The 18,234-nt window shown below is 46.3% G+C and overlaps 1 protein-coding gene across 1 annotated transcript in view; it reads left to right on the forward strand.

The window, feature by feature from the left end:
- Nucleotides 1-18,234, forward strand: part of NEK10 (NIMA related kinase 10) — a 1,232,468-nt gene that overhangs the window by 86,919 nt on the left and 1,127,315 nt on the right. Inside the window, exon 5 of the mRNA XM_086942130.1 lies at nucleotides 9,121-9,219. Coding sequence (XP_086798256.1) covers nucleotides 9,121-9,219 — 99 coding nt within the window. The remainder of the gene's footprint in view (nucleotides 1-9,120; nucleotides 9,220-18,234) is intronic.

Genomic DNA, 18,234 nt, shown 5'->3' on the forward strand with positions numbered 1-18,234 from the left:
TGGGGAAGCTTTTCTTTCTTTACATGGAGCCATTGGCAGTCTTCTGATTTCAGTTTCATTTTAACCATTCCACTTTCAGGTGGCCCCCAGTGAGGTGTTCCTGCCTTCGGCCTGTGTTATTTTTTCTTCTGAACCGTCAAGCACAGATTATAGTTCCTGCTCTCCGAATACTTTTTTGTTTTATGGCCCTAAGAGGGTTTTAATCCCTGACTCCTTCCCAGAGGCTCCCCATTAGGGAGCCAATATGCATATGGTGCAGTTCAGGGCCTTCCTTCCTTCACAAGTCCAGGATATTCAGGCTATGATTCCGATATTTCAGACTTTGTCCAGGGTCTCAGTGAGAGTGACTCTTAGGAGTCTTGGCCTATTGCATCCTGATCAGCAACATGGCATAAGCAGGCTCTGCAGAGTAACCTGAAGTCTCAGTGGCCCCAGCACCTAGGGAACCTGTCTGATTCCATCTAGATTTTGGAGGAGAATACAAAAAATCTGCATTGGAGGGTGATCAACCCCAATTTGACTTGTGGCGGATCCCTCGCTTGCCCACCCTGACCTGAGGGGGTTGTCATGTCCTGGCTGTTTGCTTTTGGAGTTGGCTGAAATGTCAGGGCATTTCCCTGGTTGTGAACCACCTCGCTTTGAACATTAGGGCAGAATTGAGCTGACAGTGCCTGATAGATCACAGATGGTGGTGGCACAGGACATCTTCCAACAAAGTGGAGAACCCCAGCTGGATCTTTTTTCCACCGTCAAGCATGCAGTGCCAAAACTTCTGTGCGTTGGAGTTCCCAAGAGAGTTCTCTCCAGGAGTTGCACTGGGTGCTGTGACAAATTTGTGGCATGGTGTGGGGTCTGCAACATCAACCCGTTACAAACCAAACTGTTGGAGGCCTTATTGTTGCTTTGTATTTGCCCCAGCAAGGCCTTGCTGTGAGCACAATTAAGGGTTATTTGTCAGCCGTTCCAGCCTTTTTGTATTTGCTGGATCAGTCTTCTTTGTATAACTAACCTGTCGTGATGAGGTTTCTGAAAGGTTTAACACAACCATTTTTCCCTAAACCCTTTGTATTGACCCAGTGGGATCTTAATTTGGTCCTTACTCTCCACATGGGTATTACCTTTGAGCAGATGCCCGGGTGCTCATTATGTCTTGTGACTCTGAAGACTACCTTTCTAGTTGCAGTTACTTCAGCTCATCGCATGAGTGAGCTTGAAGCTCTCTCTGTGCAGCTGCCCTACACCACCTTTTCTGCAGACAAACTGGTAATGAGGACCAAGGCTATCTTTTTGCGAAAAGTCATGACCCCATGTCACGTTGGGCAAGTCATGACCATGCCAACGTTCTTTGCTCTGCCTCACCCCTGGAAAGAGGAGAGATTTTTTCAATTGGACCCCAAAAGAGCTTTACATTTCGACATTGATTGTACCAAAGACCATTGGGTAGACCGTCTGGCAGTTCACAAAAGGAGTTTATCAGAATGGATTATTCTCTTCCTCAATGTTCTTCTATGCATTGGCCAAAGAGCAGCCTCCAGAATGATTGAGGGCTCAGTCCACCTGGGCCAAGGCTGCTATCCCTGCTCTGGCACAAGGAGTGCCTGTCCTTGACATTTCTCAGGCTGTAACGGGAGTGCCCATACACACATTCATGAAGCACTGCTGCCTTGACTGCCAGATCTGACAGGAAGGGCATTTCACCTTTTCGGTCTTGCAAGACCTTTTGGTCTGAGCCAATTCCACAGACCCCTCCCCCTTGGGAGATTCTGCTTTGGTATCTATTCCACAGGTAGAAATCTGTGGTTAGTATTATTCATTAGAATAAGAACAAGTTATTTACCTTGATTAATGCTCTTTCTGGTGGATACTCCATCTTACCGCAGATCCCTCTCTGCCCACTGCCCCCCCATAATTCTGTGGAATGTTCTCTGTTTTGATCTAAAAAGGTGTCAAACTAGATATCTAAACACTGGTCCTCTGATTGATTTTTGGGCTGCCTATTCCGCTGGCAAAGACACAGTAAAAAAATAAAACAAGCACTGGCGTTGCCAATAGGTCTCGCAGTAGGAAAGTTGGAGCTATTGGTTTTGTAAATGACAAATCCCTTTATGTTTTTAAAATGAAAACAAAAATAAAAGGCATTGTTATTTGCAATTGTAATAGCTCCAACTTTCCTACTGCGAGACCTATTGGCAACGCCAGTGCTTGTTTTGTATGCTGTTGCACCTTGCATGACATTTCTTATAGACAGTTACAGTTACAGTTACGATGTAAGCTGGGAATTACTGCCTGAGTAAATGCAAATTAAAAACAGTTTCGAGCACAAACTAAATTCCTACACATTTCACCAAGCCAGCATCACTGAAATATTCTGTGTTGTCTACGAAGTACAGTCTCCCTGCATGCATAGTACCCCCACTAAAGAGTAAACTTCTGAGTCTTTTTACAAGGATAACGTGCTCCAAAATGAGGCACCCCGTAGCAAAATACCTTGAGGGAACAAACATTGGCAAAGCCAATAGTTCTCACTTTTTGTACGTAATGGCCTTGCCAATTGTTTTTAGCCACGAAGCACGCTGCATAGCTACGCCCCCCTAACCCCCCCCCCTAAAAATAGACTTTGATGCATTGATGCACAACACTTGAATGCAACAAAAAAATCATGTGAGTGTGTATGGGAATCTGACAAGGGAGGTCGAGGGAAGAGAAACCAAGCTAGGCTAAGAAAGAGGCATAAAAAGAGGGTCTGTCCTCGAAGGGTGAGAAAGAGCGGAATGGGTAGGGAAGAAAGTGGAGGTGAAGGAAGGGAGTGACTTCAGAGAAAGAACGGAGTGGGTTAGCGGCAGGGTGAGCTCTGGGATAAAACAGGAATACAAAGGATGTGAGGCCTCTCGGCTACATGCAGAGACGGAAAAGAAATGATGGATTGACCTCAGCTGACAATAGAAAATGGAGCGGAAGTGGTGCAGGGCCTCTCAGCTGGAGGAAGATGATTCGTTAGCGATGCGGGCCTCTTGGCTGAGAGGGAAATTGCAATGTAGTTATGCATGGTTTGTCAGTGAGGTACAGCTGGAGTCGAAGTATTTCAGGGCCTCTTGGCTGACCATAGAGCTCGAATGAGAAGTAAAGCAGGGCCTCTCAGCTGGGGATAAACCCGGAATGGAAGTGTGCACGTCCTCTCAGCTGGTCGGGAAGCAGTGCAGAGCTTTTCCGCAGGAGGACGACCTGGAAAGGGAAGTGGTGCAGGGCCTCTCAGCATGAAGCAGTACTGCATTTGGGTGTGGTGTAAGGCCTCTCAGCTGGAGTAGCGCTGTAATGGAAATAGATGCATGGCCTTTCGAGTGGAGTATCGCTGCATTTGGGAGTGGTGCAGAGCCTCTCAGCTGAAGCCCTGCTGCAATGGGAGTGATGCACGGCCTCTCGAGTGGAGTAGCGCTGCATTTGGGAGTGGTGCAGAGCCTCTCAGCTGGAGCCCTGCTGCAATGGGAGTGATGCACGGCCTCTCGAGTGGAGTAGCGCTGCATTTGGGAGTGGTGCAGAGCCTCTCAGCTGGAGCCCTGCTGCAATGGGAGTGATGCACGGCCTCTCGAGTGGAGTAGCGCTGCATTTGGGAGTGGTGCAGAGCCTCTCAGCTGGAGCCCTGCTGCAATGGGAGTGATGCACGGCCTCTCGAGTGGAGTAGCGCTGCATTTGGGAGTGGTGCAGAGCCTCTCAGCTGGAGCCCTGCTGCAATGGGAGTGATGCACGGCCTCTCGAGTGGAGTAGCGCTGCATTTGGGAGTGGTGCAGAGCCTCTCAGCTGGAGCCCTGCTGCAATGGGAGTGATGCACGGCCTCTCGAGTGGAGTAGCGCTGCATTTGGGAGTGGTGCAGAGCCTCTCAGCTGGAGCCCTGCTGCAATGGGAGTGATGCACGGCCTCTCGAGTAGAGTAGCGCTGAATTTGGGTGTGGTGCAAGGCCTCTCAGCTGGAGTACCGCTCCGATGGGAAGTAATGCACAGCCTCTCGAGTGGAGTAGCGCTACATTTGTGAGTCATGCAAGGCCTATCAGTTGGAGTTGCGTTTGGATGGGAATAGAGGCCTCTCACCTGGATTGCCTAATTGGGCTTTGTGCCCAAAGGCCTGCCAGTACCCATGAGTGACGCGAGGCATGTGAAGGTGCTTCACTGAGACGGACACACTAATCAGATCAGGTGACCTCCAGGAACGCGATCCGCGCCAGAAACAAAACAAATAAAGACAAGCGGACGATCGGGAGGAGAGGGCCTAGAAGACCAGCAGAATTCTGTGAAGCGCTATATTTCAGTTAGGCGGGAATACAAAGAAAGTGATGTTGTTAATCTTGCTCTTCATGATCATTATGTATCCAAGGATGTTAGTGTACTTTAATTACCCCCTGTTACGTGATAAAATGCTGACATGTTAAGAGCTGTGTGCACTGTCCATTAGTAAATGAATTTATGCTTGTTTGGCGTCCTCCTCTTCGAATTATTTATGCACCTTGATGGATAATAAACGAGGGGGACATGAACAGATCAAACGTTCAAAATCGATTCCCCTCACTCTGCATGTGAGTGGTCTAATCTTCTGTCATCCGAGGTCTATGTAAATCAATGCTGTAAAAACGACACTCAGGAATGTCAACTCGTGCCCTAGCCACCGCCTCACCTCTGTTTGTAAATGTAAATGTAAATGTAAATGTAAATGTATAGGCATTTATATAGCGCACTACTTACCCGTAGGGTCCCAAGGCGCTTCGACCGCTGCGAAACCCTTCCTGGCTTCCCTGAGAGATGGTCCCTTAATGGGTATCTCCAGGGTGAGACCAGGCATCCCCGGCGGTCTGGTGGGGCCGTTAGTGAAGATGAGGCAAGCTAATGCCCAGAGTTGCCGAGTGTGATCGCTGATCAGAGTGGGCACCGAGGCGAGAGAATTATCGAGTCCGCTGACCCTGGTCCAGAAACCTGCCGTGCCGGGAATCGAACCCTGGTCCCAGGCCGTCCTCTGCTCTCGGGTCTGCCGCCTCTAACCAGTGAGCCACACTACTCTGTTTGGAAACCGGTGTATTTTACAGCGCATCACAAAACAGAAAATGACTGGTATTTTTCGTTTAAACGTGCAGTGCTTCTGCATCTTTGTAGTGCACAGTTTATTTGCCTGCAGTAGTCACTATTCTAAAAAAAAAGGGTTTCGTTTATTGGGGTTACAGCAACCGAGCGGTGAAATCTAGCATTTTGGAAAACATTTTCACTCGAAAAGCATTTTTTTTTTCAACAAATACGAAAGGAAAATCTCCCTGGCAACATTTGCACGCGGAAAGATGCTAATAATTATAAAGAATTGTGGAGGCAGCTAGAAAATTAATAAGCACATAAATTGCGTTGTAGATGTCGAGCCCTCGCTCCACATGCTCGGTTGGTGCCCAGACAGTGGATGTCAGGAATGTATGGCTGCCGAGCCTGGCTCCGGGCGAGAGTGCTAGTTTCATTCAAGACGGAGGGAAGGCAAGGCAGAGAAGGGGAGGGGGGAGGAGAAATGCGACACGGCGGGCATGGGAGGGGGCCGAGCGGCAGGAAATGTAGCATTTTGGAAATCATTTTCACTCGAAATTGTTTTTTTTTTCAAAAAATACGAAAGGAAAATCTCCCTGGCAACAGTTGCACGCGGAAAGCTGCTAATAATTATAAAGAATTGTGGAGGCAGCTGGGAAAATAATAAGCACATAAATTGAGTTTTAGATGGCGAGCCCTCGCTCCACATGCTCGGTTGGTGCCCAGACAGTGGATGTCAGGAATGTATGGCTGCCGAGCCTGCCTCCGGGCGAGAGTGGTAGTTTCATTCAAGACGGAGGGAAGGCAAGGCAGAGAAGGGGAGGGGGGAGGAGAAATGCGACACGGCGGGCATGGGAGGGGGCCGAGCGGCAATGAGGGTGTGAAGCAGCAGGGGCCTGGGGGAAGCTGGCTGGGGAGGGGGAGGAGAAAGGAACAGATGTCTGTGAGGTGTGGGAGGAGTGCCTGATGCCGGATGGGGGCGGGAGAGCCTGGGAATGCGAGAGGCTGGGCTTGCATGCGATGCGCGTGCTGAACAGATGTCCGTGAGGTGTGGGAGGAGTGCCTGATGCCGGATGGGGGCGGGAGAGCCTGGGAATGCGAGAGGCTGGGCTTGCATGCGATGCGCGTGCATGTTTGCTCACGTGATTCACGTGAACTGCAAGAAAACCGCGGGGCTGAAAGCCCTTGGTTTGAATTGTGTTTTGCCGACATGAATTCTCGCTCCGCTTGATGCGCTTGCGCGCATCGATAGGTTGCGAGACCTACTGCAAGAAAACCGCGGAGCTGAAAGCCCTTGGTTTGACTTGTGTTTTGCCGACATGAATTCTCGCTCCGCTCGATGCGCTTGCGCGCATCGATAGGTTGCGAGACCTAAAAATGACATCAGCGAGCAGGGGCGGCTCCTATATGTGCCTTCATTGATCACTTTTGGATAGAACAAAGTCAGCCTGTAGCTGCCTGGCTCCACCTATGGGCGCTCTGGATCACTGCTGTGTGAAAAGTTTCCAGATGCGGGGTGTCACCTGGGAACATTCTAAAGGTGAGACGTCTGAGTTTTATAGCATGTCTACCAGAAAGAGCATTCCCAAAGGTAAGTAACTTGTTCTATGGGATGGGTGTGCCGTCACTTCTCCAGCTCTGAAGTAAGCAGCACAGGGTGCTGGATGTGCTAATACTGCATGTAACTGGTCACATTGGGTGCCATCTTACATGTGCGAAATAATTTGTCAGAATCAAATGAGGGAGTCAATAGCTCTATAATGTATAATTTGACGTTTTATTTTTGTATGTGAAGGTTGACTTATTTCAAAATGTGGCAGAAGAGAATATTAAAGAATCTGTGCACTCTAGTAATATCTGATCACTAATAAAAGGCCATGTAACGATTATCCGTAATGCAGTTATACAAAGAATACCAATGCAACCTTAACATCTTTATTAAATATAGTAGCCGAAACATATCACAAGTCTGGATATACATTTCTTATCATTTGTAATAGTTTATTAACCCAATATGGGAGGCCGTATCTGAAATATTTGGTTGTATGGCATTACAACGCGGGCTTTTACCACGCGTGCCATTACAACGCTGTTTTTACAACGCAAGTCGTTACAACGACTTGCGCTGTAAGCGCTGGATAGTGGAATAGTTAAATTTTCTATTCGAACTCCAGCCCATGTTACAGTAGGGAAGGTGTTAGAATAGAACTTTTAACGATTCCCTATCCAACAGCGCCCTCCAGCGCAAGTCGTTGTAACGACTTGAGTTGTAATAGCGGCGTTGTAATGGTAGCGCGTGGTATTATCCACTTTGTAAAGGCTGTTCCCCGAAATATTCTAGTCCCTGTATCTAACAACTGTTTTTGAAATTCCCTAAGGCGTTAAAAAAGAGCTTGTTTTCAAAAAGGCTCTTTTAAAAATGACTCTACTACTGATTCTGATTATTTTGTGTTGCCCAACTTAAATTCATGGTTAAAAACTGGATAAGGAGGAAAATGAGAACAGGGTAAAGGACAAAGGCATTATTCTCCAGGATAGTATATTCTATGCCTTGATATCCAGACCAGCAAATCCTGTGCAGGATGTCATTACAAGGACTTAGCTGCCTGTTGTATTTTAGTCCAAACTCTCAGTTAGCCTATTCATGTGTATCCATTGAGACTATAGCCACTGTTATTCCTTTTGTAAGAAAATCATATTTATAACTATGATTTTGGGGCCAACGGGTTCAAGGACCTTGCAGTTGAAATCTGTTGATGTTATTGGCCTCCTTAATATATGTCAACAATTTGGTCGTTAACATTTGCTGTCTAAAGACCCTATCCTGTATTCTCACTTTTACCTTCCTTGTCGTCAGCCCCATCTATTGAAGATTACAAGGACACAGAATTGGGTAGATGGCGTTTCAATTAGTGTGTAGTATCTATTGCCTCACAGGATTATTTCTCAGGATAACGTATTTGTCTTTCTAAGTTTCCACAGCTTACATGTTCCTCCTGAAAATGGCCACATACAGGGGCCTGTTTCCACGCAGTAGATGTTTGTTTTGTCTTGGTTCGGACTGTGTATGTAACAGACGCTTCTTGAGGTTCTGAGATCTTTTAAAGGCCGCTTCCAGGGCTGGATTTGTACTAGGCCCCATGTTCAAACCTTCCTTAATTTATGGTAATGATCCTTATTTTGGGAATTAGAGCACTCCTAGTCTTGCATGTGTCATTCTCAACCACAGACAGGCTTTACTGCCAGGATAGTTGCTTGCATGAGATCTGCCAGGTGCTGGCAGTCTATTTACCATAATGCAGTTGTCTTTAGAGTTGTTGCATTGCCAAACCCCTGACAGGGTTGCTGTCAGCAACCGTGATGGGCTTTGGACTCCACAGACTGTTTTTGCCGTGAGAACTGAGGTCTTCACAAATAGTTCACAGTTCTCACTATGAGATCTGAGACCTGCATGGAAATTTGCCCGCAGTTAACTCTTTTAGGCCATGTCAGGCAGTTGCGGGTCCAGCGAAATAAGAGTAAATTGTCCTAGGATTCAGACCCAATGTTCCGCCTAATAATACAAGCACCCCTAGTTTCTGATAATCTTCATGAATCATGATGTCTTTAATCAGCAAAGGACAGAAGGTGAGCAGAGAGAGATTCGATCTGTTGGATTCAGATATTGCCAAGAATCTTTTGATCTAACTAGACAGTTCCACTCTGGAAGAAACGAAATAGTAGATTTACTACAGGTAGAGTAATCGGGATATACTGTTCTGTGTACAGCATGTTCGGGCCTAGAGGCTTCAGTATATAATGCTTCCTGCAAGGCGCTATGTTGCTCCTTGGCACTAGGTTCATACTATATGAAATATGCTCCCCCCAAAACAGTAATCAGTATGCAAACAACGTTATTGGTCTTTGTGAAAGAACCGTGATTTGTCGGGGGTCTTCTCAGGGTAATCTATCCTGGAGCACATCAAGTCTTCCACCAACCCCAGAAGGAGACCAAAAGGCCTATGTTAGGAGGGTGGTGGCTGGGCTTCTGTCTCAATGACGTGTAACAATGAGCTGAATATTTATCCCCTTTTAGTGTCAACTACAAGAATGAGCGGGATTTCAGCAAGCACCGTCACCATAAGCTCTTCCTGGACATATTCACAGCCTTGGTGAAGAACAGGCTTTGCTGCAGGTATGTTGGGTCACCTGAAGGACTGAAAGATACGCTCTGGTCTAATTATGTTTGTGGGTGACATTTATGTGAGTCTTTTCTGCATCTCAGTGCTTGTATCTTGGCATGTGAACGAACGTTAACAGCATCACAGTTTTGCTCTGATTGTCTGCTGAGGGATAAAAAAACCTCAGGTTTGATTTCTACGACAGGCCTCTCTTCTCAGTGGAGGGCACTTGGCTCTCTGCCCATATGTGTCAGGAGATTTCAAAGGTGAGGTACATATCCAGTGCTTGTAGATTGAGACTGACAACCTTACAGGACCGTTTCAAGCAAACATTTTTGGCATGCGCGTGCGGTAATATTGAGAAACATTTACCAAAGACACATGCATGTGCATAGAACATAATGCGAGGATGCCGCGATTGCATTGGCTGCACACCAACGGGCTTTGTGAGTGCTTTAATGAGCGCATGAGTAATTGACAAAGAGTTGTGCTGATAATGGCAAAGCTGATAGGTCTATTTTTTGGGGGAACATCCCAGACACCGGAAGCCGTCTCTGTTTGTGAAAGACATATTGTGGGCTTACCAAAAACACACAGGATCTTGCAGCCCACCCATTACTTTCCATTTGTTGGTGTAACTGTCACTCTTATTTGCTTGCTACTATTGGATGGCCATCCTTGTTTCAGCCTGTCCATCTTGTGTGAATGTATGATGGAATTCCGTATGCGTTCATCACGTATGCCTTATAACTCCGTCATTTGAATGAATGCGTCTTTATCACGCATTTGCTCTGCACGCAAGTCATTTTAACAACTTGCTTTAGGGGGCTCTAGATATTGGAATAGTTTAATACACTATTCCAACTCCAGCCTGCTCAGCAGTAGGGAAGGTGTTGGACTTTAATTCCAACACCACTCCACCACTGCAACACCCCTACAGCAAGTCATTGTAACGACTTGCGTGCAGAACGAATGCATGCTAAAGAAACATTCGGTCTGTTGCCGATGCTGTGACATCACAGCGTGACTCTGGCTTCGTCCTAAAGGACGTTTCCCATTTTGTTTTCATCCCTCCCTGTAGCATAGCCTCTTTATCATTGCTTTGATTGGCTAGCTTCTATTCTGCTTCTGCTTGCTCTTAGGAGACTACTGTTTGTATTTGTTTAAGCACTCCATAAAAGTGCATGTGTTTCCAGCTGTCTCCCTCATGTGCTTTTATCCTACCCTCCACATTGATCTCTCTCGCCCATGTGATTCTCTCTCTCCACGTGCACTCGTATTTCTCTCTTGTTGGTCTTTCGAATGCGTTTTTGCTCTTATGTTGCTTGATCCCCCACCCTCCATTTTGTTCACCTCTCGCCCTCCCTGTTGCTTCACCCTTCCACTTGCTCCCCAAACTGATCATGCTCATGTGTTTCATATTTTTTTAAAGCTCTTTCACATTACATGATATTTGCACGAGATCCATCTTGGTTCGCTAAATAAACTTTAAAAAAAAAAACCTGTGACCTACTGAAGGCACTCACCTGCTTAATAATACAGCATGCACCTACAAAATGCAGCTGCTCCATCGTTGCGTCTTTTTTCATATACATATTGGCTTTGGCAATGCATGTTTTGTTGGAGGAAGTGTTTGATAATAGTTGGGTGAACTGTCTTTATTGCTACCAACTGTCTTAGAGATAAAATACTATAATGAAACAATCTGTAGGGCTACAACAAAGTCGGAGCTGGAAGTAATGCCCCTTTCTTGAACACACTGCATTGGAAGAATTAAGCTGTGCCCTCAAAGAAGAGTATTATTTAAATTAGGCAGAAGATGAAGTTTATGTTGTAAGTTGTATAATCAAAGGGCATGAACAATAAAATATTGCATATTAGATACTTTTGACAATGGGTCAGTATTTGAAGGTGCAACTGGAAGTAAGCTTATGTGGGAACATGTCTTTACTTGGTGACTAATAAAGCTGTAAGTCCAATAACATGTTATCAAGACAGAAAAGTAAAACAAATCAACTTGCAGGGGTAATTAGTGAATATGAAAAGAAAGCTCTCTTGGAATCAAGCCTGTAATATTATATCACACATGCATACATGCACATCGACATCAATCAAAACTGGAAGCCAAATCTGAACCCAGAAAGCAATCGTATATCACAAAAAGATAAGAAACTCTGATATATATATATATATATATACAAAACAATCAGCATTTATTAAAAAATATAATTACACTAGAAATAACAATAAAGTATTAATAATAATAGAATACATAAATTCAAACATTAAAAAACATCACAAGTGACAAAACAGTGTGGAAATCATTAAATTCATCAAAAAACAGTTATTCCCACCAGGAATCAATTCATGAAAACCGTCAGTCTATTACATCATCATCAAATTAGACATGAGGTAGTTCCTGGTCCCTGTCCTGCCGCCGACGAGAGAGGACGCCGACCCTGCGACCCATCTCCGCTCTCCCTTTTATCCAGATCTTCATGTCCGGCCTCTCCTGATTGCCAAGTGGATATTGAAGGGTCCCGCCCTATGGCTCGGTCGCGGCATGGGACGCCGATCCCGGCGGCCACAGGGGACTTTGCTGTTGGCCCGATTTTTTCCATCGGACCTCTTCCTGACCTGACCTTGCCAGACTATATTAAGATCACTCGCAGAACGTTAACCTAACCCACATATGGTTTCTCCCCCCAGAGTCTCCTCCAATGGGATGCGCCGCCTGTGAAGGAAACCAGAAAACGATGTACCCGCTTCGTAATTTATCATTAGGACGTGTTTAAATCCGGAAGCTCGCTTGGGTCTCACCTACATAGACCCGTGAGAAACTCCTTTCTGCGGGAACCTCATCTGATTTATTGAAGAATCTATGATGATAAGACTCCTCTATGAGAGTAATGTGTGTATGTCCCCCTCCCTGGTCTCCAATGCCCTGATGAAGATGCAGCCTAAATTGGCCTTGCATTGAAACGCGCGTTGGCGTGATCTACATGGATGGCCTTCAGTGTATTACCATTTACTGCACCTCATCCCTAACTGCCTCCATGTTGGTTTCTCTACCCTAGCAACCATTGATTGTGATGTTGCAGGCCCCTAGGTTCTTCTATGTTTGTATGGTTATGTGTGCATTATTTCGATAGTGAGAGAGTTTGAGATGTGTATGTGTGTTTAGTGAATGACTGTGGGAGTGTGTGGACGTTAATAAATTCTTATTTCTTGTATGAACTTTTAATGATGATACTTATTCAGCCCCAGGAGGAAAACTTCCTTCCTGTGTTTGTATATATGCTTTAGAATGTTATTTCATGGACTCTATTTATAAATTGTTATCTTTAAAAAAAAGAAACTTTTTTCACTCTTCCATAATTTGCTCTGAATGTATTTGATATATCATTGGCTCCGAAGCATTAATTTATGTCACCCCCCTTCCCTCTTTGGATCTCGCTGAAGGGACCATATAATCACACCCTGGCAGGGTAGTTCTCTCCTTCTATTACATAGTTCCTGGATATAACCAAATCGGAAAGAGCAAGCGTCAACACATTTCGGTGGTAAGAAATTATTGAGGTACCACCTTCATCAGGCCATGAACAATACTTTTCTCTCTTTGTAATTCATTAAAATGTAATAAACCTGATAAAGCATTTTTTTTTTAGATAACACAGACCAAAATACATCTCACAACATTATAAATATGTAGAAGATTTTGCTAGTTAAACTCCCCCACGTTTGTAAAGAGGCTATGAAGGCCCCAATTTACTATTTTGGATGTACAACCATGTGAGTATCTATAAAAAACATTGGACAACATGAGACCCTCATTTCTATTTTGTCAAAAATCTTATTATAAAAATATTCATGCAGGTATATACTAGGTTCAACATAGAGCAGAGAACCACAGGATCCTCATACCCCCTTTATCGAGGCTTATTATCAAGATGTCCATACAATTGTTTAAAGGGTTCAACCAAGCAGCTCATTTATTCTCAACCCTATGCACCTTTCACACTATGAACATCGCTTAATAAGACACATTTATACGGAATGTGCTTAACTGAATAAAAATTTCAAGTGCTTAGCACTAAAACCATAAATCTCCTGTCAAACTCCAGCAGTGCATACTACAGCACTCAATCACATTTGTAAAATATATATATAAAAAATATCTTTCATTCAAATACGTACAACTTAATAATGTGTGTAGAAAAGGGGGATGGAATTGTGGCAAATCCTCTAAAATTTCACGTGGTCCATTGGATCCACTGTTACTGCACCTTGTTTATGAATAAGGTCCTAAATGTAAGATAACAAAGACAATCTGTTCAGAGATGAACCCCATTCCGTGTGTAGTAACAATACACTCTGGACATTGAGGTCCACCACTCACCTCAATTGGTTCATATATATTCACTTATCCTGATGGGTAGGGTTTTAAAAAAAGACTCAATGCGAGACCTGATATATAGTATCTGTACTTGTATTTCAGGGATGGCACGTGAGGTTTCCCACCTATCGTAGCGCTCTGACTCTGTGACTCACAAGCTGTTCCTTGGTATCGTAGCGCTTTACAAGTACACCCCCAGCGCGACCTTTTCCTCCGCATCACTGCCGCTGCCTGCTTAGCTCATTGTACTTTTATTCAATTGTATGCACTGTGCGCTGTGAATTGTTTGTGCTGTACCGCCAAGCCTGCGCTTTGTTTACAGATTGCGCTTCACTTTGCGCCCGGTTGTGCCTTCTAATCATCCCCCAGGCTAGTTTCAATTTCTCCGTAGTTGCAGCCATTTTGTTGTTTGTTGATTCCCTGACCGTAGCTCCACCCCGCGCCCGCCTCCCAGCTGACCCTGCCTCGCCCCCGCCCCCTCCACCATCCATACATGACAGATGCTCCCGCGCGCAGCGTTCACGTGCAGCGGTCGCGCCCCAGTCGCGCTGAAGGTGCGCCAAAGGTAAGCCCGTCTACGCCCGTCCGCGCCTGGACCGCGCCCAGCGCCAGACCCCCTGGTCCTCGTACCTTCCACCTCCCCCGCATTACTTACGATGCCACCACCCTCCTAGCCCTTAACCCCGGCCGACTCCCCCACTGCATCAAAGCCACTCCTGGACACACCCATGGTCCCTTCTCCTGCAAATCCTGCAAATTCGACGGCAGAGAGATCAACTCTTCACCCACGGACATAAACCAGATATCTGACTCCAACTACCTAAAATGCATCCTGCTCAACACCCGCTCAGTCCACAGACACGCCATCGAACTTTGGAATCTACTAGACACCATCTCTCCCGACGTCGCCTTCCTGACAGAAACATGGATGAACGCCTCATCAGCCCCTGACATCACCATTGCCATCCCGGAAGGATACAAGATCATCCGTAAGGATCGCACCGACCAAACAGGAGGAGGCATCGCTATCGTCCATAAGAACTCCATCCGCATCTCAACCAGCTCAGACGTCAACCTCGCTAGCGCCGAACACCTTCACTTCCAAATCCACACCGACCCCAAGACCACACTCAGAGGCACTCTCCTCTACAGGCCTCCAGGACCCCGTGCAAAATTCAGCGACGTTATCACTGACTTCATCACCCCACACGCCCTCCCCTCCGAGGAATACATCCTACTGGGAGACCTCAACTTTCACCTGGAAAAGAGCAACGACAACAACACCACCTCCCTTCTGGACAACCTCGCCAACCTCGGACTCAAACAACTTGTCTCTACGCCCACCCACATCGCAGGTCACACACTCGACCCCATCTTCACCTCCAGCAAACATGTCTCCTTCAGTCACACCCCTACCCTCCAGTGGACGGACCACAGCTGCATACACTTTTTCTACAATAAAACCACCACTCACAACCGACCTCAACCTACTCTACGAAGAAACTGGAACAAAATCACCATCGACCAGATCTCCTCATCGCTTTTTCAAAACCCACCTGCCCACTCCTCAAACCCCGACCAAGCAGCGCTTAACCTCACCCAATGGCTATCCAACAGCGCCGACATCCTAGCACCGCCGAAAAAAAGTCAAATCAAACTTGGCAGCAAAAACGCCTCCTGGTTCAATGATGATCTTAAGAAATCGAAGAAACTCTGCCGCTCCCTCGAGAAGGCCTGTAAAAAAGACCCAAACACCAGCACCAGGGACGCCTTCAAAAACGCCACCCGCATACACCACCAACTGATCCGGACTGCCAAGAAAGCCGCATTCAAAGACCGACTAGACAACAACGCCCACAACAGCAAGGAACTATTCAACATCGTCAAAGAATTCACCAACCCCTCAGCCAACTCCAACGACATCACCCCATCTCAAGCCCTATGCGACTCCCTAGCCTCATTCTTCCACAACAAAATTGCAGACATCCACAACAGCTTCGACATCCAACCCGGAGACCATCCCACCCAATCTTCTGCCGTACCTGCACCCCCATCGAACATCCTTAACGACTGGAACCCAATCTCCACCGAGGACACCATCCGCCTGATGAACTCCATCCACTCAGGATCCCCCACAGACCCATGTCCTCACCACATTTTCAACAAAGCAGACTCCATCATAGCACCACACCTCCGTGACGTCATCAACTGCTCCCTCAACTCCGCCACCTTCCCGGAAAGCTGGAAACACGCCGAACTCAGCGCCCTTCTGAAAAAACCCACTGCGGACCCCACCGAACTCAAAAACTACCGCCCCATCTCGCTCCTTCCTTTCCCGGCCAAAGTCATCAAGAAAGCCGTCAATAACCAGCTCGCCACCTTCCTCGAAAGCAACAAATCCCTCAACACCTCACAGTCCGGCTTCCGAGCCAAACACAGCACGGAGACCGCTCTCATCGCAGCAACAGACGACATTCGAACTCTACTAGACAACGGAGACACAGTCGCCCTCATCCTCCTCGACCTCTCCGCAGCCTTCGACACAGTCTGCCATAGCACTCTTCTACAGCGCCTCAAAAACATCGGGATCCAAGGAAAAGCACTGGAATGGATCACCTCATTCCTCACCGGAAGAACCCAGAGAGTCCGCCTCCCACCATTCAAGTCCGAGGCCACTGAAGTCATCTGCGGCGTACCCCAAGGTTCCTCACTCAGCCCCACCCTCTTCAATGTATACATGAGCCCCCTCACGACCATCGCTCGCCAACACAACCTCAACATCATCTCCTATGCAGACGACACCCAACTGATCCTATCACTCACCAAAGACCCCAACACCACTAAAACCAACCTACATGAAGGTATGAAAGAAGTAGCAGAGTGGATGAAGCACAGCCGTCTGAAACTGAACTCAGACAAAACAGAAGTCCTTATCTTAGGCACCTCCCCCTCCGCTTGGGACGACTCTTGGTGGCCAGAGGCCCTTGGAAAAGCACCCATCCCGACGGACCACGCACGAAACCTGGGCGTCATCCTGGACTCCTCTCTCTCGATGAACAGACAAGTCAACGCAGTCTCATCTTCATGCTTCAACATCCTTCGCATGCTCAAAAAAACATTTCGCTGGATCCCCACCGAAACCAGAAAGACAGTCACCCATGCACTGGTTACAAGTCGCCTGGACTACGGGAACACCCTATACGCCGGTATCACCGCAAAACTCCAGAAAAAACTTCAACGCATCCAGAACGCATCAGCCAGACTCATTCTAGACATCCCACGCAAAGACCATATCTCTAGCCACCTGAAAGACCTCCACTGGCTCCCCGTCAATAAGAGGATTACTTTCCGCCTCCTAACCCATGCTCACAAAGCACTCTACGAACTTGGACCCGAATGCCTCAACACACGACTTTCCTTCTACACCCCCCCGCCAGCTACGATCTTCCAACCAGGCCCTTGCTACCATTCCTCGCATCAATAAAACCACCATGGGAGGTAGATCCTTCTCCTACCTCGCAGCTAAAACCTGGAACTCACTCCCCACCCACCTACGTCTCACACAGAACCACCTAGCGTTCAGAAAGCAACTTAAAACTTGGATATTCGACAAGTAATTCCCTTCCCCTCCTCAAGCGCCTTGAGACCCTCTGGGTATGTAGCGCGCTATATAAATTTCTGACTTGACTTGACTTGACCTAAAAATGGCAACATATTATGATTAATACATAGATAATCCTCGATTCAGCTACTAACTTTCTATCCCATGGTGTGTAATGATTATTATAAATATCAAGTTCCTCTAAACAATATTAATGTCTGTTCTTAACAATATTTACTGCTTATTATGGACTATCATCTCCATACAGCTCACCAATGTCCAAGGTGGCTATCTATTCTTAGCTCTATCTGCAGCCTGTTGTGGACCTATGTCCCCGTTGAGCTCACTATATCCAATAAGGGTGTGCTGCATCATTATCTCCCCATCTATCTTTACCGGGTCGCTAACTTCAAAAGAATATAACTACATCTTTACCGGGTCGCTAACCTTGAGAGGGTGTGTCTGCACACATGTATATCTATATGATTAAACCTGTACTGTGTGGTCCATTAATATAATCATTAGCATACCCTATTGCAATTCGGCATATTAAAATTCGGCCTCTCGAATAAGCGGTCATAAAAATACCAGCTTTTTCGTTTTATTTCAAAAATACGAGGAGGAGAGTACAAAACAAAGTACTAAGTGCACACCAACAGTCTGGAGTCTCTGTTACTATTCTTCATTATATTTCCTAGTGATTCAATTGCGTTTTTAAACACGCTTAATATCCTTTTACTTCATTGAATATTAACAATTTCTTAAATCGTAGTGTACCTCTTTCCACCTATCAACTACACTACTACCATTTACATACCAGTCTCAGAGCAGTATAATCCATCCCCACTGTTTTCCCGCTTACCTTCGATCGAGGTTAAAGTAAATAGACGTGCGTCCCATACAGTCGTCCACATACGTCTTGTTTACAACTTATAAACCGACTGGTGGGCCATCATCCTATGTTCGTTTTTTAGGGCTCGCCCCTTTTCTATTTCGCAAAAATAGAAAACAGGGGTGAGTCCTTATGTCGCT

This window comes from Lissotriton vulgaris, chromosome 10 (genome assembly GCF_964263255.1).
Source record: "Lissotriton vulgaris chromosome 10, aLisVul1.2, whole genome shotgun sequence".
Classification (NCBI taxonomy): Eukaryota; Metazoa; Chordata; class Amphibia; order Caudata; family Salamandridae; genus Lissotriton; species Lissotriton vulgaris.